This window comes from Suillus discolor (assembly GCF_016758755.1).
Source record: "Suillus discolor strain FC423 chromosome Unknown F5147scaffold_35, whole genome shotgun sequence".
Classification (NCBI taxonomy): Eukaryota; Fungi; Basidiomycota; class Agaricomycetes; order Boletales; family Suillaceae; genus Suillus; species Suillus discolor.
In genome coordinates, this window is record NW_024541282.1 from 398,902 (window position 1) to 422,850 (window position 23,949).

General features: G+C 48.9%; 8 protein-coding genes across 8 annotated transcripts; 5 read left to right on the top strand and 3 right to left on the bottom strand.

Annotated features, from left to right (window-relative positions):
• The first annotated feature begins 373 nt into the window (after positions 1–373).
• F5147DRAFT_230285 (uncharacterized protein) lies at positions 374–893 on the top strand. Its single transcript, XM_041428732.1, has one exon. It carries the CDS (start codon positions 479–481, stop codon positions 746–748), a length of 270 nt encoding a protein of 89 aa, XP_041291688.1. The 5' UTR covers positions 374–478; the 3' UTR covers positions 749–893.
• A 1,184-nt stretch (positions 894–2,077) lies between these two features.
• On the top strand, positions 2,078–3,384 carry F5147DRAFT_230379 (uncharacterized protein). Its single transcript, XM_041428733.1, has 2 exons — positions 2,078–2,929; positions 2,991–3,384. Exons 1-2 carry the CDS (start codon positions 2,124–2,126, stop codon positions 3,043–3,045), a joined length of 861 nt encoding a protein of 286 aa, XP_041291689.1. The 5' UTR covers positions 2,078–2,123; the 3' UTR covers positions 3,046–3,384.
• On the bottom strand, positions 2,906–5,170 carry F5147DRAFT_614391 (actin-related protein Arp6). Its single transcript, XM_041432499.1, has 10 exons — positions 4,933–5,170; positions 4,769–4,883; positions 4,639–4,707; positions 4,467–4,590; positions 4,263–4,407; positions 4,062–4,217; positions 3,837–4,012; positions 3,648–3,783; positions 3,538–3,600; positions 2,906–3,485 (listed from the first exon to the last, which is right to left on the bottom strand). The coding sequence occupies exons 1-10, from the start codon at positions 5,028–5,030 to the stop codon at positions 3,218–3,220; spliced, it is 1,350 nt and encodes a 449-aa protein (XP_041291690.1). The 5' UTR covers positions 5,031–5,170; the 3' UTR covers positions 2,906–3,217.
• Positions 5,171–5,245: 75 nt separating this feature from the next.
• On the top strand, positions 5,246–6,622 carry F5147DRAFT_230462 (NRDE protein-domain-containing protein). Its single transcript, XM_041428735.1, has 5 exons — positions 5,246–5,273; positions 5,435–5,513; positions 5,578–5,754; positions 5,808–6,215; positions 6,276–6,622. The coding sequence occupies exons 2-5, from the start codon at positions 5,470–5,472 to the stop codon at positions 6,520–6,522; spliced, it is 876 nt and encodes a 291-aa protein (XP_041291691.1). The 5' UTR covers positions 5,246–5,273; positions 5,435–5,469; the 3' UTR covers positions 6,523–6,622.
• Positions 6,623–6,721: 99 nt separating this feature from the next.
• Positions 6,722–8,208, bottom strand: F5147DRAFT_578857 (uncharacterized protein; the record flags this gene model as incomplete). The annotated part of the gene is made up of 6 exons (XM_041431456.1): positions 6,722–6,947; positions 7,014–7,677; positions 7,734–7,813; positions 7,869–7,909; positions 7,965–8,009; positions 8,065–8,208. 6 exons carry the CDS (start codon positions 8,206–8,208, stop codon positions 6,722–6,724), a joined length of 1,200 nt encoding a protein of 399 aa, XP_041291692.1.
• A 4,291-nt stretch (positions 8,209–12,499) lies between these two features.
• On the top strand, positions 12,500–14,828 carry F5147DRAFT_701051 (phosphatidyl serine synthase-domain-containing protein). The gene is made up of 14 exons (XM_041437710.1): positions 12,500–12,664; positions 12,717–12,724; positions 12,789–12,853; positions 12,903–13,013; positions 13,074–13,335; positions 13,387–13,470; positions 13,521–13,586; positions 13,650–13,664; positions 13,714–13,759; positions 13,810–13,841; positions 13,891–14,082; positions 14,137–14,249; positions 14,299–14,470; positions 14,533–14,828. The coding sequence occupies exons 1-14, from the start codon at positions 12,541–12,543 to the stop codon at positions 14,614–14,616; spliced, it is 1,374 nt and encodes a 457-aa protein (XP_041291693.1). The 5' UTR covers positions 12,500–12,540; the 3' UTR covers positions 14,617–14,828.
• A 2,570-nt stretch (positions 14,829–17,398) lies between these two features.
• On the top strand, positions 17,399–17,785 carry F5147DRAFT_578786 (uncharacterized protein; the record flags this gene model as incomplete). Its single annotated transcript, XM_041431454.1, has 1 exon — positions 17,399–17,785. One exon carries the CDS (start codon positions 17,399–17,401, stop codon positions 17,783–17,785), a length of 387 nt encoding a protein of 128 aa, XP_041291694.1.
• Positions 17,786–18,244: 459 nt separating this feature from the next.
• Positions 18,245–19,605, bottom strand: F5147DRAFT_746305 (uncharacterized protein; the record flags this gene model as incomplete). Its single annotated transcript, XM_041439834.1, has 8 exons — positions 18,245–18,417; positions 18,468–18,582; positions 18,635–18,775; positions 18,832–19,044; positions 19,098–19,199; positions 19,255–19,395; positions 19,454–19,476; positions 19,536–19,605. The coding sequence occupies 8 exons, from the start codon at positions 19,603–19,605 to the stop codon at positions 18,245–18,247; spliced, it is 978 nt and encodes a 325-aa protein (XP_041291695.1).
• Positions 19,606–23,949: the final 4,344 nt, after the last annotated feature.

The following is a 23,949-nucleotide window of genomic DNA, read 5'->3' on the forward strand; positions in this document are numbered from 1 at the left end:
TATGTTAGTGATGCGGAAGTGCCTTTCCCGCAGCCAACTTGTGGAGCCTCAGCCCTCGGAATCTCCATCATTATGCGAGTCTGTCTTGCCAAGTCAATCGCCCGAATATTCGGAATGGGGCTCTTCATCCTAGGGACCGGAAGAGGGGATGTCGTGCATCTGCATGCAATGAAGGCGAGTCCGGCGGGGAAGCCGGCCATGAGTAGAGAGCACTTAGAGGTGCTATAGCACTGCTCTCTCAAGCTTACTCGTGTAAGAAGTTCACCGTTGTGAACCCCCGTCAGGTCTCAACCTGATAAGGGGAGTAATCTTCCACCCAGTTACCATGACACCTTGCGTCAGTGGAGAGTGAGAGTACCATTCTTGCTAACACCTACTACTGTACCTATGTGGATCCCCGCGCTTTCGCGGACGGGGACGCTTGCACTAATGCAGATGCCCGCATGTACTCACCGTCTCCTCATCTAGCCTCGCCTCGATGCGTCGCTTTACGGCTCCTACAATTAGGGGGTCCGAGGTTCATTTCGCTGCGTCGCATTCGCTCCTGCTGATGTGGAAATCGCAACTCGCCTCGGCTCGCTTTTGCACAGGTCGGGGCCAATATCGGGCAAGGTTACGCCTGTGGGGCTTCTTCCCGAAAGAAATAGCTGCTTGCAATCAAGCATACATTTTTGTTCCTTCTCACTACTCACACAAGCACAACAGCGCCCATAGAATTACGTCTGCATGGGGCGCAACCCCGAGATGATACCCAGCCGAATCAATTGAACGGGGTACGTAAATTTTGTTGTCATCCCTAAGAGGACACATTAGTAAAACGGAAGCTTTGAAATACAAAAGTAGATGGGGGTATTACTGCAAGCGGTGCGTCCGATAGTATGGCTCAATAATGCATCTTAACAGATGAAAATCTTCCTAGAAAACTGATGAGCTGTCTCACGGACATTTCAAAAATACAATCTATGTTCGATCAAAGACTAGCCCAAAGCAATAGGTACACATGCAATAATAGAAAGGGACTGCTGGAACGTTGATACTTTCGACGGTGGGCGTTGATTGTTCATACAGAATGGAGTCGTAAATATTTCACGTCTAGTCTCTGTTGGAAGCGGGCACGTTCCTTTCTTTATAGGTCCGAGCATGAACTGGTGAGTTATCAAGTTGATGGAGGAACGCTGATGACATGAGGAACGTGACAAGTACAATGTGTACCACGACATCGATCGGTGGTCACCAAGTTTCCAATAAACGTTAACGGCTAGATCGCACCAATCGAAATTCGAATTCGAAGAAAGACGTTGATCGATCTGATTCCCAAAAAACATGACTGTAGTTCGGCACAACAGTCGAGCGCCAATGACATCATGATACCTCGTTACTGGATATGAAGGCATGATATTTCATATCTTCTTCGAACACCAGACGTCCACGTAATTGAAATGGTCAACGGTCCCCGTGGTGTTTAATGGGCGCAGATCTACCGTGATCTATTGAATCCGGGAAGACATCGATGAACACCGTGACGAAATAGGGGGGCCGAGACCATGATCTGCGATAATGATCACGCGCATTCAACACGAGGGAAAGGTATTGATTTCATTTCCTTGGTATGTGAGCCGAGATGTCTGCGACTGGATATTACAAAGCTGCAAAAGAATGGAATAGCACGCCCCCGGACAGGAGCAATAATACACCACGATCATCTAGAACGGTGTGGATTAGAGGAACGCCACTTTGCAATCAGCAAGCGTACGCCTAGGTTCGTGGGTATCCACAAACTTGGGAACGAGCATGTAAAACACTCGAAGTAGACTGATTCGGACTTCTGTGGCATTCAAGTGTCGAGACGCTTGTACGGTGCATGCAGAGGTGCTAATCAATCACCTGTGGTCCTTGACCAACAAACAAAAGGTCAATTAAAAAGTGGAACATGCTTACAAAATATCATTATGCATTTGCGCTATTGTTCAGATCTTGTCCCAGCGCTCGGGCCACAACATGGGCGGACGCGTTGTTCGTGCCACAGCCTGTCTTCCACAACACTTTAACCTCTGAAACCTATATAAGCTAGAGCGGCGGCACTGACAGCGTATCAAATTCACCGTCAGCATCTGTCCATCAACATGTCACGCCTCCAATCTCTATCGCCACCGTCTCCTTTGAGCAACTGTTGGATACCATCTAGCGCAGATATCTACACGATGTTCGAGAATTTTGACACCGAGCGGCGATACAACATCACCGAAAGCCAATCAGCAGATGCACTCACATCCTCTTTTGACTACTTTACGCCTCCACAAAACCGAACAAGCGCCAAAATACGCCCAGGGACGTTCATCGTATTTGCGTTGTCAACAGCAGAGCTCGCGCAAGAATATCCAGAGGACTCCGACGTATACCGCAAAATCTGCCAGTATACCCCTGGGCGGTATCTCGGGCTTGTAACTTCGGCGTTCGCGAGATGGAATGAAGACGATGACAGCACGGTCGAAGAAGTGATCGTTCACTTTGTATCCAAAGATACGCCACAGCCCTCAGCGGTTGCAAACCACTGCATCCCCATTTTTCCTGTCAGCACCACCGAACCGGTGGACAGCTCTGCGCTCCACACGAGCATCTTGTTCCCCTGGATTGACCACAAGCAGTGGACGACATTTGGGGTTCGCCTTTGCATCCGCCAGACGAACCCGTCGGCGCTGGTATTCGAGCTTCGGAACGAAGATCTTGAGCTCTTCGAGAATAGGGCAGGACAGGATTATAGCCGACTGGAATCTCTCCATACGATATTGGACGATGAGGCCAAAGCCACACTAGGAAGGCTTTTGGTGCCACCTTTCGCTTTTCCAGCTGAGATTTGGTTCGACATAAGGAACCATCCGGACATAAAGGAACCTCTGAGTTTCGTAGGAGATATCGACTCTCTTGAAAGGTGACTCATTTGGCATTGATCTGTTCCTGGTTTTGACTAAACGATAAATGACTGATTTTAGTATCATCGCGGGACGCACGCCAAGAGATCACAAATCCAGTGCTCTTGACGAGTAATAGTTTGAATAGGCGGTTGGGGATCATACGTTACATGTACTAAGTTTGATACGCAAATCACGAGTTATAAAAAGTTGACATTAGTGCAGGCCGCCGGAGGTGCTAAGGCTTAAGTGTAAATGTACAGCATCTAATCGTAGGTGACCCGCAAATACCGAAAGTGCGCATGTCATCATCTGCGCCGGCCTGGTGCGGTAGTCGTGCGCATTCGTGAACGGTTAGGCTTGCGGCTGGGCTGGCCTCGATCTTCGATCATTGATTCCTGCGTGATCTTGCTAATATCTGCATCCCCAGGTGCAGATGATGATTGCCACCCTGCGAATTTCCTTCGCGAGGCATTGCTGCCGACTTCAAGATACTCCTCCCTTGTAACAACGTGCCCTGAGAATGCAGGATCATTCACAAAAGCAATTGCAGAGCGATAAGCTTCGGTTATAGCACTGATATTTTGTCACATCGGGTATTGCAATGCTCAGGGAATGTTAGACGCACTCTTCTGACCTGTATATCTGCAGATCATATTCGACCGGGGTAAGTGACAACAGTTCGGATGATCTACGGACAGTGATTATTTGATATGACATGACATAAAAAAACCTTACAGTCGCTCGTAAAATCCTGGGAAGTTGGTACTACCACCGATCAAACCAATATTTGCCCAAAACATGCCCCGAAGGTCATGTGGAAGGAGCCCGATAGACGCAGCCACGGTTGCTGCCAGCCCTGACTGTTCTAAGCCTAGATGGATGTACTTCATACGGCCGTGCAGTGTATGAGTAATTGAAACAGACCGATGTCATCGGGACGGAATAATAGCTCGGGAATTGTAAATCGCTCGTTTTCCATGTAAAGAACTTGGTCAGTGGTCGATAACTCTTCGTTGGGAAGTCTGACGCGGCCAGGCCTATTGTTTGAGAAATTTGGCAGTACATATTCCCGAACTATGCTATTCTTTTTAGGATTCGAGCTTTCAGGGGTTAGGTAATTGCACTATCGCCAAACGGACATGATCTTACCGACAGGTCTCCAGGTCTTCGAAGAATCCTGTGGACACATAACAACATGTCTCCTTGGCGTGATTCATGATGTAAGTTTCATCCATCATATTCCACTGGCGATATGAGACAAGTTCTTTCAGTTGGTTAGTTAGTAACTTGCCGCCTACATCGAGCCTAACCATATAAGCGGTAATCTTCTAGTCGATTTATATAACTCACCTCTTCACGGCATACCATTGTATTTGATTGTTGATGATAGGGACTACATGCGTGAAGCTGAACCCCGAATCGATAACAACAAGGCACTCGGGTGGCGATGGCCCGCCCGCTTGAAAGAGATGGCCAAAGGGGATCGTTGCAGCCGCTTATGATAATAATAAAAAAGCTGAGTGATGCGAAGAGGGTCGGCACGCTCCCACTTACGTGTACATCTGTGATAAGAATAAAACTCGTATTCCTCAAAGACAAACTGGTCGTAAACATCTTGAATATTTGGCAGATTGAAATACGGTTCTGTAATGAGCAATGATGACTCGGCGGTGTCGACCTAGGTGCCTAGTTAGCGTTTGATCCAACCAGAACCAGAGGTACGCACGTTCAGAACCTCGGACGAGAATACGCCGTCCCAAACAGCTTTTTGTGCATCCCAGTCCACCAGATAACCCTGCAGTGCTTCCACAGATAATGACAAATTTGTATAGAAGAATGACATTTTGATCACGAACCTTTTCAAAAGGCAGACGGTAATGAAGAGCAGAGTAATCCCGACATCGTTCCAACTGATGACCAAAATACGTTGTTTTATCACCTTTTGAGCGCACGATGGCATTCGGGATCAATCTCGAGTTTCCTCTAGCGTCAAGTTGTTCTCAAAAGCAGGCGCTCTTACTTGGGCTGGTCGTCATCATCTCCCTCAGGTCCTCTGGCTAAACCAGCCTTGATTGAAGAGGCACCATTATCCAATATGACCGTGGTCTGAGGCTGCATAAGATTCACGGCGGGGTGAAAGATCCTGCGACTCGAGTCGTCAAGGTGTACTGTAGGGGCCAACGGCGATCAAAACTTTTTGGGCCCGCGTGGACGCCAAGTGCACGTGAGAACGGACGAGTCCTCGCTGCAGAGACCTCCGTGAGAATCACCATCATTCTTCATCGATCTCGTCACTTTGCGCATTCTCTCTGCCAAATTCTCAAGCTGAGGAACGCTCAGTGAGAACAGCCGACGTTCAAAGTCAGTATCGACGTTCCCTACGTGACACATCGTTCACAGGATCCATCGTAAACCTAGACCTCGTAACATCATTTAATATCTGCGAGTAGCGCGCTGCGAACCCATTTTTTGATGCTGAAGCGATAATCGCAGTCATGCGACATTGCACCTTATTTCTGATCTCTTGATTTGCGCCTGAAATAACCAACCATCAAGAATGTGCGTTGGTTTTTACACGCTCGAGCACCCGGAATATGCCCTGTACGTCCCGCCCTTCTATCGTATACGTTATCATGACACGACAATGACTACGCGGCAAATTAAGTGTACTTTGCAGTAACCGTGACGAATACCTCGAACGACCCACCGAATTCGCTTGCTTTCATTCATTCGATAAGCCAAAGGAGCATAGGCTTCCAGAGGGAAATATTCTCTCTGGCATTGACGTTCGTGCCGGTGGAACCTGGTTGGGTGTCAATCGGTCCGGAAGACTTGCCTTTTTGTCCGTTCCCGCTTCACCAGGTTGCACGCCCCTGACAACTTTTTTTCTCACAGAACGAACATCACAGAAGAGTACAAGACGTATGGTTCTTCCAGGGGCGACCTCGTTGCCAATTTTCTTTCGTCCAATTCAGAAGAGGACGTACAGAATCTTATCCCTCCCGGTGCTAAATATGCAGGCTTTAATTTATTACTCTTGACACCATCTACCCGTGGCGAACACGACTTGACGTTCGATGGAACGTATGTCACCAACCATGGCGGAGGAGGAACGATCATTATCCGTCCGTTGACTGATACCGAAAGAAGATGCGGAGGGTTGTCAAACGGAATTGATGGTAAAGGTGCTGAATTGTGGCCAAAAGTCCAACACGGGCTTCATTTGTTCGAATCAATCATCAAGGCGGTCTCGCCGACCACGCCGGAGAAGGAACTAGCCGACAATCTGTTTGAGCTATTGACGTGGGTATAAGCACGCGACAAGTCTAGCCCGTCCGCACTTACTTTGGTCAAATTTCCCAGTTGGAAGGCTTCGCAGCCGCCAAGCGCACGCTCAGAGCTGAGGAATACAGTCCAGGTGGAACCATTTATAATGCAGGGGTCGCGAGAATTCTATGGAACGCGTCTTTCGACGGTGATACTTGTGAAAAGAACCGGGGAAGTGTTGTTTATCGAAAGAGATATATGGAAGCTCGTTGATGCCAAGCCCGTAATGTCAGATCAGTCCTCGCAGCGTGAATTCCGTTTTGTATTGGAGCCGGTTCATTAATGATGTATGTCTATGTAGTTCGCCGCACGTTGTATGATGATAGTACAGGGCATGTAATATACAAGTGCTGTAGTTTTTTTACTACTCTAAGGCACAAGAGACTAAAAGCATCATCATAGCATCGTCATAGCCAGCATGACAAGGTAAATATATTTGAAAGGGGCTGGTAGGAGTGGCTCACGATGGAGCGGATGCCCGCTCATGTGATAATATTACTATACAGACCCTGTTCAGTTGGGGAAACGGGGAAGTATGGATTATATCTCGAAGAAGCCATGGCATTCCACTCTGATACAGAAGCTGATGAGGATCCGTGGAACGGGGTACTTGAGGACGAATGCGACGACAAAATGTCGCTTTCGGTAGGTGTGGGAAGGGTTCCATATGGTGATCCCGATGCTTCATCCGGATCATTACCACTAGTTCTCACCACAAACAAATTAGTTAATATGAACACGAGGTCGCCGCGAGGCAAGGCAGGGACAACACACCGCATGAGATCATGCAATTCAATGATGCGCCTGAACAGCTGGCACTGGGTGTTCTCGGGATGCTGAGCATACTGCCTTAAGGAGTTCAGTGTACTTTGTAGTTGATGACTCAGAGATATGAGGGCATGACCGGTGGCAGGGTTTGTTCGGCACGAACAAAAAGAATGCGAGACGGGGGAGTCAGCGAAATGATTGCCAAAAACTTTATCTTGTTCGGCGGAGTTCATCGGATAGACGTGACCGTTTTCTTGAAACGAGGAGTCGGTATGGTGATGGCTATACGTCATGTTCTGATTGGATGTGGGGGATGAGTACGGCATGGAGCGCCCATTACTAGGCAAGCTGTTACTGTAATGATGACCGTTTTGACGCTCAAATGGTGGCGATGAAGAGTTATCTGAATGAAATGCGGAGTAGGAAGCCGGAGGGGATGGTGTAAAGCGATACAGATGGGGCTGGGAGATGTCTGTAACAGGTTCAATTTTGATAGGCGCGCCAGCGGCAGAAACCAAGCCCCGGGGTTCTTGGTTGGTGCGCTCTAGTACGTCGTCAGACCGACCACGCCGTCTGAGTTGCATGTTGTTCTTGGCAGCTCGTGAATGCCACCTTTCAGATGGATCTCCGTCTCGGAAATTGGCATCAGCCCAACGAGGATGAGGTTTGCCTGCCGTAAAGGAGAGAGGTAAGAGTGCTGCATAGCAAGTGAAAGGAGATACGGACCACGCAATTCCCTGACGAGACTTTCGAGTTCTGCGATTCTGTTTCTCAAACGAGTAGCTTCATCGATCGTGGGATCATCCCTGAGTTATATGAGATAAGCTCAAAGTAGTAGAACGCCACCAAAAAAACACAAACCTAAGTGCTGGGTCATCGATCTCATAGACACAAAGGCCAGTCTGAAAAAACGAGGAATTAATATGTAATAAGAGAGGCGAAAAGGAAGGAGAGTACTAAGCCGAGTTGTATGCAGCGCTGGCATGGACGTTTTCTATCACACTAGTTGCGCGCGTCAAAGATGGGTACTTGGTTGAGAGAGAGAAAGGGAGTGAACCTTGCGCTTTGAGGTGTGACAATTAAGACATGACTGAGTTGTTCTATTGCGTCTTCTCTTGCGGTGGTCAGTATCGACAGTGAATTCGAGATCCATGATTTCGCCTTTTAGCTGTAGTGGTTGTTGAAAAGAATCAGAGGACATTCAAGAGGCGAGGAAGGAATGAGCTGAAACGAGATTAAGAGAATAAAGCTAGTGTTACTTATGTGTTGACGGGGCATTAAGTAACAGACCATAAGAGATCTTTTGAGATCCAGATCACCTCGGGCTGATGTAGACTTCTTCGCAAAAAGTGGACTCTGTGGGATCCAGCCCTGTACAAGGTTGCCTTCCAGTGACATAAATACAACGTGTGAGCGCAGACCTGGATTACCTAATTTGGACACATCTCCTTCCTACTCAGCCACCGCGCACTAGAGAGTCTAAATGCAAAAGCAGTGTGACCTCGGAAATCCCATCAGCATGTGAACTAAAAGTTAAATCCCAGCGAACACCGCCGCGACAGAACAAACGTCTACCTATAGATTAGTTACTAGTTCACCACCCGACGTCATTTGGGGTCCCAATAACGTCCTCTGGTCCCCTATCACAAGACGGACAGCGGTATGCTTACGTCTTTGCTCGGAGAGGGCATTGTCTTGTCAAGATCGGGGGAATCCATAAAGGATCCGCTATAGTCGGCAAGGACAGTCTTGATCTGAGTTGAGTTTGAACTACGAACCTACCGCATTTTTGGCTCTGATCTTCCTTTTCGAATATATGGTCAGATTCCAATCAGGTATTTCTACTCAACCACAGTCAAACCGAACAGGGCCAACCACAATCCACTATGGGTATCACTACTAATGTCTGCCAGATTGGAAAAACCTAGGCAAATTATTCATCACTGAGAACCATCCATGGATAACACCGAATTCGATTTCTTGTGCCCGTCCCGGCATATCCCGACGTCACCTATTCAGTCCTACACAAAGGCACTTGCCGAATAACCCGCTTCAAATGAATACCACCGCAGTATCAGTACTTTCTCGGCCACATGGGCTCTAGGTTCTGCTCATAAACGTCGTTAACAACTTCGAGGTAGAGGTTCCTTAATGATCCTTGATGTCTTTTGGTAAAATCCCGCGACTGTACTAGGACCCCAGATCTCCATGTCCATTTCAAAATCTACATCGGTCCGGATACAGGCGGTTGCCCTCGTCTTGCTTCTCTCCTCAAGCTTCAGAGTCCGACCACGGAGCACAACAGTCCACTTGGCAAAAGTCCTTTAGTCACCTAAATGCTTGCTGATTAGTGCACAGAAGCCTCAACTGACCGTGAGCGCGCACTCTCCATGCTACGATGAACCTACTGACCATGCCGATATTCTTGCGAATCACGCCAACCTTGACTTCGAATTCGTGGCTCAAGCGTTTGGATAAACTTATTCGCATCCCGGAGGTGAGTAAACAACTATAGGGTATCAAGCTAACATGGTCCGATCAGGTAGTCCCCATCTGTACGACGTGGCGTCAGCTAACTCGTAACTTACTGAAGGAGCAGCAAGAACACGCCGTTCGCAAGCCTGTTTTTTCGAACGAACAGCTCGGGATGGAAACAAATCGCCACCCCCTTAGTAGAAATTCCGCTAATGCAGCCGACCGCTGCTGGACCCTTCCTTGCCTTTCTTGGTCACTCCTCCCAGTTCTCATCGACCATCGGCGACTTTGGCATCGTACATCCCCTCTCAGGACTTTCAAGTCTGTATATTCCTCAACATGATCTGATCAAATCGTATCGTATTTGGTTGTAGCAGAGCACGACAGGTAAGCACGGTGCTATTGCCAGCACTGACGCCATTGCTGCCCCCTCCAATCTTTCAATAACTTACAAGTAACAATTCCGCGAGGGATTTCGATCGATTCCCGCGGCGACCGCATTCTATTGTTATCAACGCGCACTTCTACGGCTAAACAACTTCTATTCATGCTGACTACTGTCTGCCCCGGGTATCAACAGTCTGATTCCTGGACGGGCTCTTGACAGGCGCAATGCCAGATTATCACGCGACAAGATAACGGGTAAATGGAGACCACTTAAGGGGACAATTGTCTACGCTCACCACAAGAAGCCTTCCGTGGAGTGAAAATGTTTCCTTTGTATCAAGACCCAAAAATCTGGTGGGATATGATCCCCTGAACGAATCCGCACCGGACTTTCCAGAAACGGGCCCGTTCTCCGGGATCAAGGTTCTGCGGGCATTGTCCGGGGTCCCTGCCACGCACCTCCACAGTTGGTTCAGGGACGTCAATGGCGTGAGATCGCCAAAATGACGCTGGCACAATTCAGGTACCTCGTTCCTGCGCCGAGGATCGTCAGGAGGAAATCCGAGGACAGCATTCGATCACCGGTTACGTGGAATGTTCACCAGCGGCTACTAGCTCACCATGTATTGATACTTCTAGAAATTCGAGAAGGTGCTTTGTACAAAATGAAACGGAGACCCATCAGTCAAGATGTGCAGGGACGCTAGTACTATTGCCCAGTGAGAGAAGAAGATGGAAGGAAAAGCTCAACCGTTTTACCAGACTGATGGGATCGACAATCAATTGCTGTTTAAAAGTCTTGGCAAAACCTCAACCCTACGACGATCGAATGTTTAATTTTGCTACCAAGTGGGAAGCCCACGGATATCAACAATAAAAAAGCACTCATCGTCCCGTCGGACGCTAGTACGCATAGACTGGTGGAGAGATAAGCACAGCCTAAATTGAATACTACGGTAAACTTGGAGATAGTTGCGCCAATGTTCATATGATCATGATGCTCCAAATCCTTCAAGTTGCATTACGAAGACCGGAAGGTTTACATAACCAGTTTCGGTACTCCCAATCCATGCATTTAACCGCCGTCGCGTCAAAAATGTCTGAGAATAAATCAGGAATAGCAAAGATGGACTAAATGTTCCGGCACGGATGGCAACATTGTTTGATACCACCGAAGCGAAGCACTCGGAGAAGAGACCTCTCACCGATGGTATCAAATAGTGTCCATTGCTATTGGTTCTGACATTAATGTGTCATGAAAGTGTGTCATGGAACAGATATTCATCAGACTTCTCTGTTCGCCATCCCGCTTACGAAACGGAGGTATCGAATCTCGCAAGGGCCTCGTCCCTCGAAACCAACACCAACTGGGGATGCCCCACAACATGTGGAGCAGAAGGCCGCAGAGCTCGAAGAACTTGAAGCCATGCATACTACGTTCGAAGGTTCGTACAGCTCGCGAAATGAAACGAGGAGCATCCGAACGATGGTCGCCCCGGTAAGCCCGGCCGAAGATCCGGGTGGGGGCAACTGCTGGCACAGCGTGATGCCGTCGGAGTATTCAATTGACATGCTGATGAGAAAATGAGGGTGAAATGAATTAATCTCGACAGATATGGATAAAAGTGAAGGCGCTGAAGTATGGGAGAGGGGCCAGCTCCTGCCAGCTCTCGACGGCGATTCAGAAGGGTCACTTGTCGATGTGTTTTCGACCACATGGCTTGTCTGGTGGTGTTGGGGACGTATATATGGTTGACAATTGAATGGAAAGTGTGCTGACTGGGAGAGGGGTGATATAATTGAAAACTGCCGACGGCTCGAATTGGGGTTCAATGTTTGAAAATGCACCTTCGACTTATGGCAAGCGATCAATCGCTGATCAAAGAATATTCCGTTAGCATTTACTTGATTACAACAGGACAGGACAGAGCAGGACATTACTACCTATCACAGCCCCCTTTCATTACTAGTCAACGTGCACGTGCACACAATATTTAGTTTGCGAGATGATTCGGTGGTTGGTTGGTTTGTAGTAGCAAGTCGATGTCGCAGAGCAAGCTGAAACGCACACTTGTGGCTTTCCATGAATCAAAACGCCTGCCGCGGCGGTCGCGAGGTTCGGGAACTCTCGCCAAGTATTTGTCCGCTGGGTTCAGGCCACCATCAGTACCTGGCCTTGACTGGTCGACTGATGATTATGTCCTGGTGCCTTTTTTCAAATGTTCGATTGATTAATCAATGATGGACGACCGACATTCCATATATCGTGGGCAGAGACCATGGAAGCCTAGGAAAATGATAAATTAGTTCCCGTATCGACCGCAATTGCATATGCTCGTCATTCCGCCTACGCACTGGATACGTGAGATCCTTCCTGTGTTCGCCGCGACTCGATACGCCCAAGGCTATGCTATCTGACACTTGCGTCAAAAAAGGAACGACTGTCTTCTTTTTCTATGGTTGGTTATAGTAGAGTATAATAAAACTTGAGGGTTGTAACTTGTCACTCAGCGGTTCTGTTCGGAATTTGGTTCCATGGAAAACGAAATTCCATCAAAACTGATCCTTATTGGTAACATTGCTCACGTGTCACCTAAATGAAACGAGCAGCAGGGCAGGGCAAGCCTTACAGCTAGCTCGTGCGTGCGTTCCAACCATCATCTACATTGCGATGGCTCACGAAGCCGAGAATACATCGTCCACGTCTCAAGTGGAAGAATCAGATCCCGACGCGTTGCTCTCACCGCCTCCCGATGCTAGGCCGGAACCTGGGCTTAATGGTAATCCCGTTCGCTGTGAGTGGCTATGTTTTTTTGCGGTAACTCACAGTCTGAGCGTTCTCCATAGGGTATGATGTGAGTGGACGGATTTGGAACTTGCAGTTAAATTTAAAGGCTAAGTGGGAATCATGACATATAGGCGGATAGGACAGAGTCATATACGCGAATCGCGCCTTTCCAAGAGTTGCATGATACATCTATAGAGTGAGTAGTTGTACGCATTATGATAGTCTTTTGTGCTCACAGCCCTCAGGTTCTTCTATAAGCCCATTACGCTAACCGCACTCGGCTTTGGCCTGGCTGCATTGAGCTATGTAGCTATGACCCAGGACGTTTTGGAAGAAGGCCGGGACAAACGGCGTGTGTGCGTTCGAATGATATACTTGTGTGGCATCTGATAGTAACCACCAACATTCTTCAACAGGGGCGCCTATGCTGCAGTAGTTTCATTCCTCATGTTCTCGATGATCCAATTCCGGGATGGACCATTCATTCGTCCCCACCCTGCATTTTGGCGCGCGATACTTGGCATCAATTTACTTTACGAGCTTGCTCTCGTCTTCCTGCTGTTCCAAGATTTGAACTCGGCGCGACGAATGATGACTCTTTTGGATCCTTCACTAAACCGGCCTTTACCTGAGAAGAGCTATGCGGAACACTGCGAATTGACGCCGCAGAACATCTGGGTGAGATATTTTTACCGTCGCTACATGGTTTTGTGGTACTGATGAGTCTAGGATTCAATCGATATATTTTGTCTAGCGCATGCTCTGGGCTGGTTCGGCAAGGCCATGATCCTGCGCGACTATTGGTTTTGTTGGGTATTCTTAATTTATCTTCTCTTTGATACCGATCTACATCTCAGCCTTAGATTCTGAGCATTGCATTTGAGTTCGCAGAGTATAGCCTGCAACATCAACTTGCGAACTTTGCCGAGGTATGCCGCCAGATCTGCCACATGGAATTAGCATTGATTTAAAAAAAACTCGTCGACTGACAGTGTTGGTGGGACCATGTACGCCATCGTCGTCTTGACCTGACACTTGATAATATTGCTTCCGCAGTGGATACTTGATGTTCTAGTCTGCAACTGGTTAGGAACTTATCTGGGTGAGTACCAGGAGATGTGAAATGTATGGAATGCTAATACGACATAATAGGCATGAAGACTTGTCAATATTTGGAAGTGAAGGTGAGCAGCCACCTCATCTGTGGGTGCTAGAAATATATATATGTTTCAGCCCTACGAATGGCGCGGTCTACGGCAAACTAGGGGATTGCGGTCAAAGGCTCGCCGGGTGCTTAGCCAGTTCTCCCCACATGACTGGACAGCATTCAAATGGGAGGGGACTGCATCATTCTTGCACTATGTGATAGTCGTATTACTCCTAGCAGTCTTCCTTGCTGCGGAGTTGAATCCATTCTATCTCAAGGTCAGCACACTGATGTGCCCGTTGCCCTGGTTGCGATTCTCACGGAAATCGTAGAGTCTCCTTTGGATGGAGCCTGATCATCCGATTGTGATACTAAGGCTGGCGGGTGTCTTTCTTTGCGCATTGCCTGCCGTACGAGAGCTTTACCAATACATAAACAATCCAAGGTATGTATGCTGTGGGAGTGACTCTCAAATATATTCTCATCGTTCTTAGAAAAGCGAAACGAATGGGGCAACATGTGTGGCTCCTTCTAGCCACGATCTTGACCGAACTTCTGGTCATCACTAAATGGGGCAAGGGTCAGTTTACGGAGCCACTCCCATTGTACGTTCGGTGGGCATGGATGATTGGGGGAATCTTGTTGGTATTGTATCCAGCAATCAGGGTACGTGCCCCTTGTCCATTGAGTGTTTGTGTCTTTGACATTGGCTAAAATTGAAAATATAGTTCGGCGTGCCGAGCGTGCGCAAGTACGTCGGAAAGCAAAAGCAGAAGCGGAAAGGGAAAGGAAAAGGGAAGAAGGTGCAGTGAGACTTCAAATTATGTTGCTGATATCCTTTATACTACTTGTAGGTACTTATTGTGCGTGAATGAAGTTTGCCCGTTAACTTAAGTTGCTCGACGTTTGAGAGATAAACTGATACGACGGGAATATTCTGGTGCTTCCTGGACGGGATATGATTAGTCATTAACACGGCATTAGTCATCAACACGGCATTGTGCATAGATTGCCCTGGTCCAAGAGACAATCGTTCGTTCATCCTTGTTCTACAACCGCCACCACCACTGCTACAGCATCACTACCACTTTCTTTCGTGCGACTACGTACATCGTAGGGCACAGTTTTAGATTTTCCATGGATAACAGCAACGGCGGTAATGACGACGGCCGTGGTCATCGTTTTGGTCACAACTTCCATCTACCAACGACAATTCAGAACGTATTTCGAAATATAAACCAGGCTTTCTCCCATAATCACAGTCATCCTGCACAGCAGAGCTCCACACAGGAAGTCATCATGTCTGACGCGCTCCCAGCCGAGCCTATAGACGCCCATGAACTTGCAGTAGATCCTGACAGGACCCCAGTTCCCGAAATTTCTACCCTTCCGCCTCTCGCCGAGACTTCCCAGCCTGTACCATCTGCAGAAGATGTAGATATGCCACTTGCTTCCAGTATTCCATCTTTGCAAGCCCAGCCTACCCGCGATGACGATGAGGACTCCATGCCTGAGCTGCGCTCTGTATCTGACTCTGATGAGTCAGACGACAGCCAGTCCTCTCGTGCAGAGACTTTGCCCAATCTCCTGGCCGTCGATGATGACCACGACAGTGACTGGACGGATGATGAAGACGATCTACCGCCGCTCGAGCCTATCGCTGGGAGTAGACGCGCTCGGGTAGATGATGATGTAGACGAAGCCCGGGATCGCAGACATCCTTCAGAGCGTGTAGGTCGTCCTCTCTCGCCTCCTTTGCCTCCTCCACAGCCGTCTAACCCCGAGCAGCACCCACCTGCCGGCAACCAGGCATTCTTAAATGCCTTCATGGCTCCCTTATTTGGGATGAATCCATTGCCTGGTGGTAATGCATCACCTGGACCTGTACCTGGCGCTGAGAATATCACGGTAGAACATACTGGTGAGGGCGTTGCCCATCCTCCACAACCGCAAAATAATCCAATCCCTGGTCACGCACATCATGCCGTGCCTATCTTAACTGCAGGTTTTACGTTCACAATACCTCTTGGAGGTCCTCCCAATGCGAATGGAGGTGGCGCCGCTCCGCCCCCATTCGGTCCAGCGAATGTGCAACCAGATACTGCTGGAGGTCGGGATGATTTTCTTCAAGCATTCGCAGATTTTTTGCAGCAAATGCAACAATTCGGGGGGCTTGATGAGAATCGTGAAGATCCTGAACGAGCAAAGAAACTCATTGCGGGTCTGGAGACCGTACCCACAGGGCTCGTAAAGCGCTTAGAAAGAGTTGGTGGTGCGCCTGGTGGCCACGTAGATGGCGCAGAGGCCACCGACTCTTCCTCTCCGGGATGCGCAATCTGTTGGGATACTTTATTGGATGCTGAGAGTGATAGTTTTAAACCGAAGGCTCCCGAGGAGGCACCTACTGGAGCTAACGCCGATTCTGCATCTGCTCCATCAATACCCACTTCGACAGATTCAGACCTGCCGTCTAGCTCCCAGAGTTCCGATTCTCCGTCAGAAACATCCATCCCTGAGGAACCCAAAATCATCTCCCTTCCTTGTGCTCATGTCTTCCATGAATCATGTTTACTCCCCTGGTTCACAAGGGCGAAGCAAGCGACGTGCCCAACATGTCGGTTCAACATCGATCCCGAGAACCTTACTAGCTCGCCGTCTCCTCATCACCCTTTTAACTTTGCGCCGCGTGCAACTCCACAAGCAAACGGCGCAACTCCTGCTGCACAAGCTGCTGCTGCGCCTGCGCCTAATGCAGCACAATCCGTACCAGCTCCTACTGCCGAGCAAGCCGCAGCCGCTCCTCCGCCTGCAGGACCCGCCGCCCCTGAAGCTGCAGCTGCAGGGCCAGCGCCTCAGCCTGCAGCTAACCAAATTCCCCCTAATTTCTTCAACCCTGGCCAACCCGGCCAGCGCTTCACCCTATCGAACGGTGTGCCTGTTGGCCCCGGAGCCACCGTGCATATACTGCAGTTCCCTGGCGGAGGGAACAACCTCCAGGACTTATTTCGTCGTGGAGCAGGAGCCGTCCCAGCTGGGGCAGGCCCCATGCCGCCCCCTCCAGTTCCTCGCAGCCGTACGCAGTCCCTTCCTAACATTGCAGATAACCGCCCTGTTGGCGGGCCACAAGCAGGCGACTTCTTAACCATCGGCCTCGATCTGTTCTTCGACGAATCGTTGCCTGCAGGGATGCCACTACCACAGCAGCAGCCTCACACACGGGGGCAGTCCCAGCCACAAGGGGAGCCGCAACCACAGCCCCAGCCTCAAAATGAAGCCCAGGAGCAGCCGCAGAACCAAACTCCAGGGCCAGCTCCAGGGCAAACGCAAGGCCAAGCACCGGCTGTGCCCCAGGAGTTCCAAAATTTTATCAACAATCTCATTCAGAGTGCTACGCGTACTTTCATCCCCGTTCCAATCTTCAACAACGGACCCGCTGCACCACAGGGGCAGCCTCAGCCTACACAAGGGCAGGAGCCACCTGCTGACGGAGCGCAGGTTCCTCCTGCTAATGTGCCCCCTCTAGGTGGTGCATCCCTGCCGATGCCACCACCATTTAACTTCCCGCACGTGCACCCTATCCGCCCGACGCGTCCAATGCCTCCGCGCCGCGAGAGGAAGACATGGATGCTGCCTGCCGCTCCCGGTCCCTCGCTGCGGCAACGCGTGGAGCAGAAGGAGCGCGAGGCGGGTCTACGGTGCTACGATCCCTCGTGTGGCATTGGCCCCTCTGACGAAGATCCCATCCCTGAAATAGTGGTCGAGTCCATGAAACAGCTCTCCATACATCCATTATCGCATCCTGGAGAAGGATCTTTGTGCGCGCATACATTCCACCCTGCGTGCTTGGTTAGTGCGGAACGGGTTGCTGGATGGGGTGTTGAAGATAAAGCGGAGCCGTACGTGGAGGTGTCGTGCCCAGTGTGCCGTGATTTGGGATCCGTTACGAGGGAGGAGTGGGAGGAGGGCGTATCGGCTCTCTGAATGATCGATCGATATTGCGATCGTCCGTTCATTTTTGCATGCTTCTTTGAAGTGTACCTGTATGGTGAGTTGATGTTGTGTAGCGTCAGGGAAGCTGAGTGTCCTGATTGTGTTTCTTGTACAGTCTTGTCTCTAGTAATGATGTTTCATAACCCACAAAATATGTCACTTCTCAGATTACTTTACGTCTCTAGATTGTCACTTCCATTCCCTGTCGTCGCAACATAGTTACGTGTATGTATGCCTCATTCTAATTGCACACACGCAATATATGTATTCATGAACGTTTGCACACCCATCGAACCTTATCGCCGCAGCTGGATGATGTATGGTCATGCATATGTACAGAAACAAAAAGTCTATTGCCAAGTACAATACACAACTGGCGGTCAATTTTGTTGATGCGAAACTACAGTATTATTATAACTACTCGTTGCCTTGTTATAAATCGGTGAAAACTCAAGCACGCAACTTCTGGCGGAGGAGCTCCTTGAGCGTCTCGCCATCCTCAGCAAACTTCTTGATACCCTCGTGCAACTTGTCAAATGCCATCGAGTCCTGGAGAAGGGCCCAGCGGAACTCAGCCTCGTTGTCGACGAAAGAGACCCTGGGTAAGGGATCGGCTTGTGCAGCTGAGGAGGGGATTTAGTCGTTTGTTACATAGAAACTACAAGGTACATACCAGCACGGGCGTCGAGCTTCTTGGGAACGGGCGCGGTGGAGTTCTTGAGTTCCTCAAGCAGTGCGGGGGCGATAGTGAGGAAGTCAACACCAGCGAGGGCCTTGATCTCGCCAATCTGCAAACCGTGTAAGACTCGCGCGATGTTGCATGAGTGAACAAGTACGCACGTTACGGAAGGAAGCGCCCATGACGATGGTGTTGTAGCCGTGTTGCTTGTAGTAGTTGAAGATCTTCTTCACAGATTGGACACCAGGGTCGGCATCACCCTCGTAGGTCTTTCCCGTCGACTTCTTGTACCAGTCGAGGATCTGGGCGCAATATGTCAACCAGTGACACATAGATTAGATAAGTGATGAAGACATACACGACCGACGAAGGGCGAGATGAGGGTGACACCTGCCTCAGCGCAAGCGACAGCCTGGCCGAAACCGAAAAGAAGGGTCAAGTTGCAGTGGATGTTGTCATCACGCTCGAGTTCACGAGCGGCTTGGATACCCTCCCATGTCGCTGCGATTTTGATGAGAACACGCTCCTTCTTGATACCAACAGACTCGTAGAGGGCAATGAGCTCCTTAGCCTGAGAATAGATAGAATAAGGACCCAGTCAAGGTATGCAACAACATCACTTGCCTTGGCTTTTGTGGCCTCCTTGTCAAAGGAAAGACGAGCATCGACTTCAGTCGATACACGGCCAGGGATGATAGCAAGAATCTCCTTGCCAAATTCGACAAGCTGGTTATAAATATTGATCAGTAAGAGTATCAGCGCAAGGCTGACAAAGACAGACCAGACGGTCCATAGCAGCATCAGTTTGCTGCTCGAGGTCACCGCCCTTGCTCTTGCCGATTTTGACGGCGGCATCGATGAGGCGGGAATATCCTGGCTTGTTGGCAGCAGCCAAGATCAAGGATGGGTTTGTGGTAGCATCCTAACAATATACTGTTTAATTACAGGTGCATTAAACATAGATTCGTTGCAGTGATCACCTGTGGCTTGTAAACGTCGATTGCTGATAAGATTACCAGAATATCAGTGCATGATCAACAGGATGGACAATGGCAGACCCACATTCGAAATCACCGGAGTCAGAGACAACAACGGTTCCGGTCTGTTTGAGAAGGTCGAGAGATGTGGGCATGATGGTCTTAGAGAGAGATGATGGGCTAGTCGAACGATGCTTACTACCAGTGATATATGCGCTCAGCCACTGGTGAGATCATACGATCGGCCCGTTCCGAACGTGAGTGTCTTATTCCTCTTTAGCAATTTTTGGAGCCAGTTGCCTTTTATGGTACATCTTTCGTTGAAACACATCACAATTTTGCACGATTATTCGTAGGCTATCCGAGTGTTGTGGGATCCCGGGCGTCGGTTTTCCACAAGCGTGTCTCCTTGAGGGGCCGATCCCATCACTGCTCGCTAATAGCGACAAACGTGTCTTTGACTTTTGAAGAAATCCGCCCAAAATTTGTCGACAGGAATAGCATTGGACTCCCAGAGATGTGGCAGTCGCCCTTGCAACCGCCAGTCAGCTCTTGGGATGGCGTCCGGTGCCTAGTGCGATGTAAGATTGCTGTGCCGTCGCTCATACATTGATTACCATTCCATGTGAATTGCATCTAGGCTAGCCTCTCATGTCAGGTCCGAAGCCGCTCGACAATGGGCTGTATGAGAGCATTGAGCTGGAAACGAATGGGCTGCTCAAGGTTACGATAGCAATGCTTACACGGACAGACTGCCTGGTGCAAAAATTTCAATCAGGGTTCTCCAATCACTCTTGTCCGACCATGCGGGTCCGTGGATTGGCTCTCGAATATCTGCTAAGGGAAAACTTGGTAAGTCAAAGTCACATCCTCGACTTTGCACTGTGAACCCACCGTAGGTGCATTATTAATCATTGTAGATGCAGCAGTCAAAACCATCAGATAAGACATATGCTACTTCCACGTTCTATCTGGACTGCTCAAAAGTTTTCTCGTCAGTCCCACACAAACTTGCGCCTGTCATTCGTCGTACTGAAACCAACTACACGGTTTGTCTTCCTGGCTACCCTGAGCCAGGTTTCGTTGTCCTATCGGAGGCGAGCATGTAATTGCACACGAGCCTGCAATGCAATAGCATCCATGACCTGTCGCAAAAAGTTTCAAGTAGAAGCCCCCCGCCTCGAGGTTCCACGAAGTATCTACAGATCTCTGTCCGAAGGTCGGAGCCTTTAACCTCGATGACAAGTGGTACGCCAAAGGGCACGACCTCGCAAAAATCACGCTACTTGACGTACTTATTCGCTTCCTCGGTTTCGTCAACTCGCAGACACCCTATAAAATATCGTCGGAGTTGGCAACTTTCACAACATGGGATCGCGATTGCCCTACGTAAATCAGAAAGGCTTCGCTACGTTGGCATGCCAAAGCTGGTCTTTTGAAATGATGACGTCGGGGGGTTTCAAAGATGACGAGATACTGGCCTCTAGACTGACAATGGCGAGAACGCCGTTCAAGTTGTCACCGTTTTGTGAAACTTCGCGGAGTTCCCCGCTAGCCCTGAAATTAGATGTAAGGCCTAAGTATGCATGAAACTTCGAGTCTCATCAGCTCGGGTTCATAGAAGACATTCGGTGGCGTTATTTGAAACCTTCTGACGGTGGAATCGTTCCATCTTTACTCATTGATGACATGTTAAAGTCCCGGAAAATAGTACCAATTATGTCATTTGAGTTCAACTGTTCCGAAAATCTAGCACTTAGGGGCAAAGGGACAGATGAGTGGTGGTAAAAAATATCAAGCTGAAGCTCAGAACTGGACTACTCAAACATTTCAACGGTGGTAGATGACGCTCGACAATCACCATCGGATGATATTGGCTCGTCGATCAGCTTGGAGAGGAGACACCATGTTATAACGCGTGTACACCCTGGTGAGTAGCTGGGATGCGGGTTCAACGCACAATCTGACCCCCCCAAAAAACCAATCTGACTAGTAAATCGGGTGACGAGTTTCAATCGCCCATTTATGAGTAGGTTGGAGACTTGTGTAGTGCCATCGGTGGAGAGACCAAGTGCTCTTGAGTGACTGTACTTCGGTTGGCCCCGCCAGAGGTACCAACGAATAAACGACGAATACTCAAGTAGTTTGTCCTGTACATCAATCATGTTTTCGACTTGAATGTCGGCTCGAAACAAATGGGAGCTACGCGCTCCATTTTTCCACAAACCCAATGTTTGGTTTGAGATATTCTAGATCAAGCCAGCGACATAAAGTATACATACGCACCCAAAGAACAGCACAAACGACTAAGTGGTGAACAGAGTACTTGATAGTACTTACTCTGCGAGCTGACTAAGCTTCGGAAACCCACCTGCAGTAGACCCCTTAAAGTTAGTATTCCTTGGTCGGAGGATAGCTGCACATAGGAATATGTCGTGCGCATGAATCATATGGAGAATACCACACTTATTGTGATAGGCGTGCACGATAGGATATGCCAGGGATCAAGTTCCAGTAGTGGATCCACGATATTGATTGGCAGTTCCTACAGGCCATGAGGAAGCTGACGCCACTGAATGTTGAATGCCTCGTGAGAGTGCGGACGTCGAGAGTCGCCGAGCTTGTGCACGGAACTGTTTCTGGACAATGCCATGAGCCATGCCGAAACAACTGGTCAAGATGCGATTGCACTAAGATCATTATGACAGTGGCAGCGTTGGTGTGAAAAGAATCCTGAAGGCACAAATTGATGTGATCGATGGTTTCCAAATCGAGACAAGTGACTGCATAAGTCATTAGAGGAGAATTAAGTGAGTAGAACAACGACTGACACCTCTATTCTTGAGTTGAGTACAAGATCTGCCCATTGAGCAGAGGATGCCGTAGCATAGGAAATGTCCCTCGTGAGACTCTCTACGGGTCCTATGCAGACGCCGACTGGTAACGTAAATTTTGTCCAAGACAGTTTCTCCGATATCGTCGATAAGAGAGGTATGCAGATAACGATCCATAACGAAAGCTGACCTTCTTATATGTAGTAAACACGGCGGCGGCAGGAATTTGACGAGGAAGTTCCTACCTATCAATACAGAGAGAGCGATGACAGTTGATCGTATGTGTCGTTTCCTAGCTATCTTGTCACACCTCCTCCGTGCCCGTCGCAAGGGACGTGTTAAAACAGCCATTCGTTTGTCACGTTAGGCTGCGATCATCGGGTGCTCAGTGGACTCCGTACCGACATTTGGTAAAATTTCGGACTATTTCGACGTCGTTTTCTTCGCCCAACTGACATTATCACGGAGAAAAAAATCTATCGTCCCGTTTCGAGAGTGTTTGGTGTCGATGTTAGCCTCGTTTCATATTGTAAACGGGCTAATGAGAAAGTCGATGGATTATCAAGCTAACAAAGGTCATCTTGAACTGCAAAAGCATGATTAATCAGCGAAGAGTTGACGACACTAATCCGTCAACAGCCTACCTAGGTCAAACTTTATCTGTGCCAGTATGCCAGATTTGTCACATTGTCGCCCGGTCCGAAAGTTCGATCTTGCATGGTAATTACCAGGATTGTTCGAGGGTTGGACAACGAAGCCATTACAGCAATGTCGGGAGTGAAGTTGACCAGTAGGGTAGGGTGAAGACCTGTTCACAACGACCGCAACAGGTACGCAGGGACACTAGGTTTACGTCGGGAACAAGAAAGAGATAAGAGTGCAGGAGAACACGATGCTGCTTGGCATGGTGTTAAAGTATTGGCTTTAATAAGCACGGAACGTACATCGATTGCTGATTCCTTGCGAATGAATATCACGCACGGATTGCCTGAGATGTGTACTGTGACTGAGCTGAGAATCAACCGTTTTTATTGCGATTGGTTACATAATTTGTTCGACAGCAGTTCTTCCCTTGACTTTGGCTTGGCTCTGTCATAGTTGATCAGTTCCACATGAACGCAGTATCTCGCCTTGATGCCATCCACAAACCAAAGCGACCGGCGGAGAGCAATTCTATAAGTGATACTCTTGCTTGTATCTCGGTATGCGAGGGAAACAAACACACTGGAGAGGACATTATGGTACCTGTGTGTCGTGTCAAATCCGACTCAGAGTTAACTTTTGGCCCCGCGGAAGGCAAATCTTCGAACAGTGAGATTCGATTGACCTCTGAAGGTGCCAATTGCATGCGCAGTGAATTACAAATGGACTTCCCACTATTCCAAGAGACCTTTACTTAGATCTGAGGATGTCGAAGTAGTGTTGTGCTGCAGTGGAAGCAACTTGAAGTGTGTAGAGTGGGAATTATGCTTCCGTGGTAAATTATTGCCGGATGTGGTACGCAAACCAACATGATCAACCCACCGTTGAAGTAAAACTAGCATGGTGAAATCGACAACGAAATCGACGGCAGTGTGGTTCAATATCACTGCACCCGTTGTCTTAGTCTCGTCACCAGTTGCCTTACCTTTCCCGAAGATAGTAGTGTGGAACAATAACTACCTT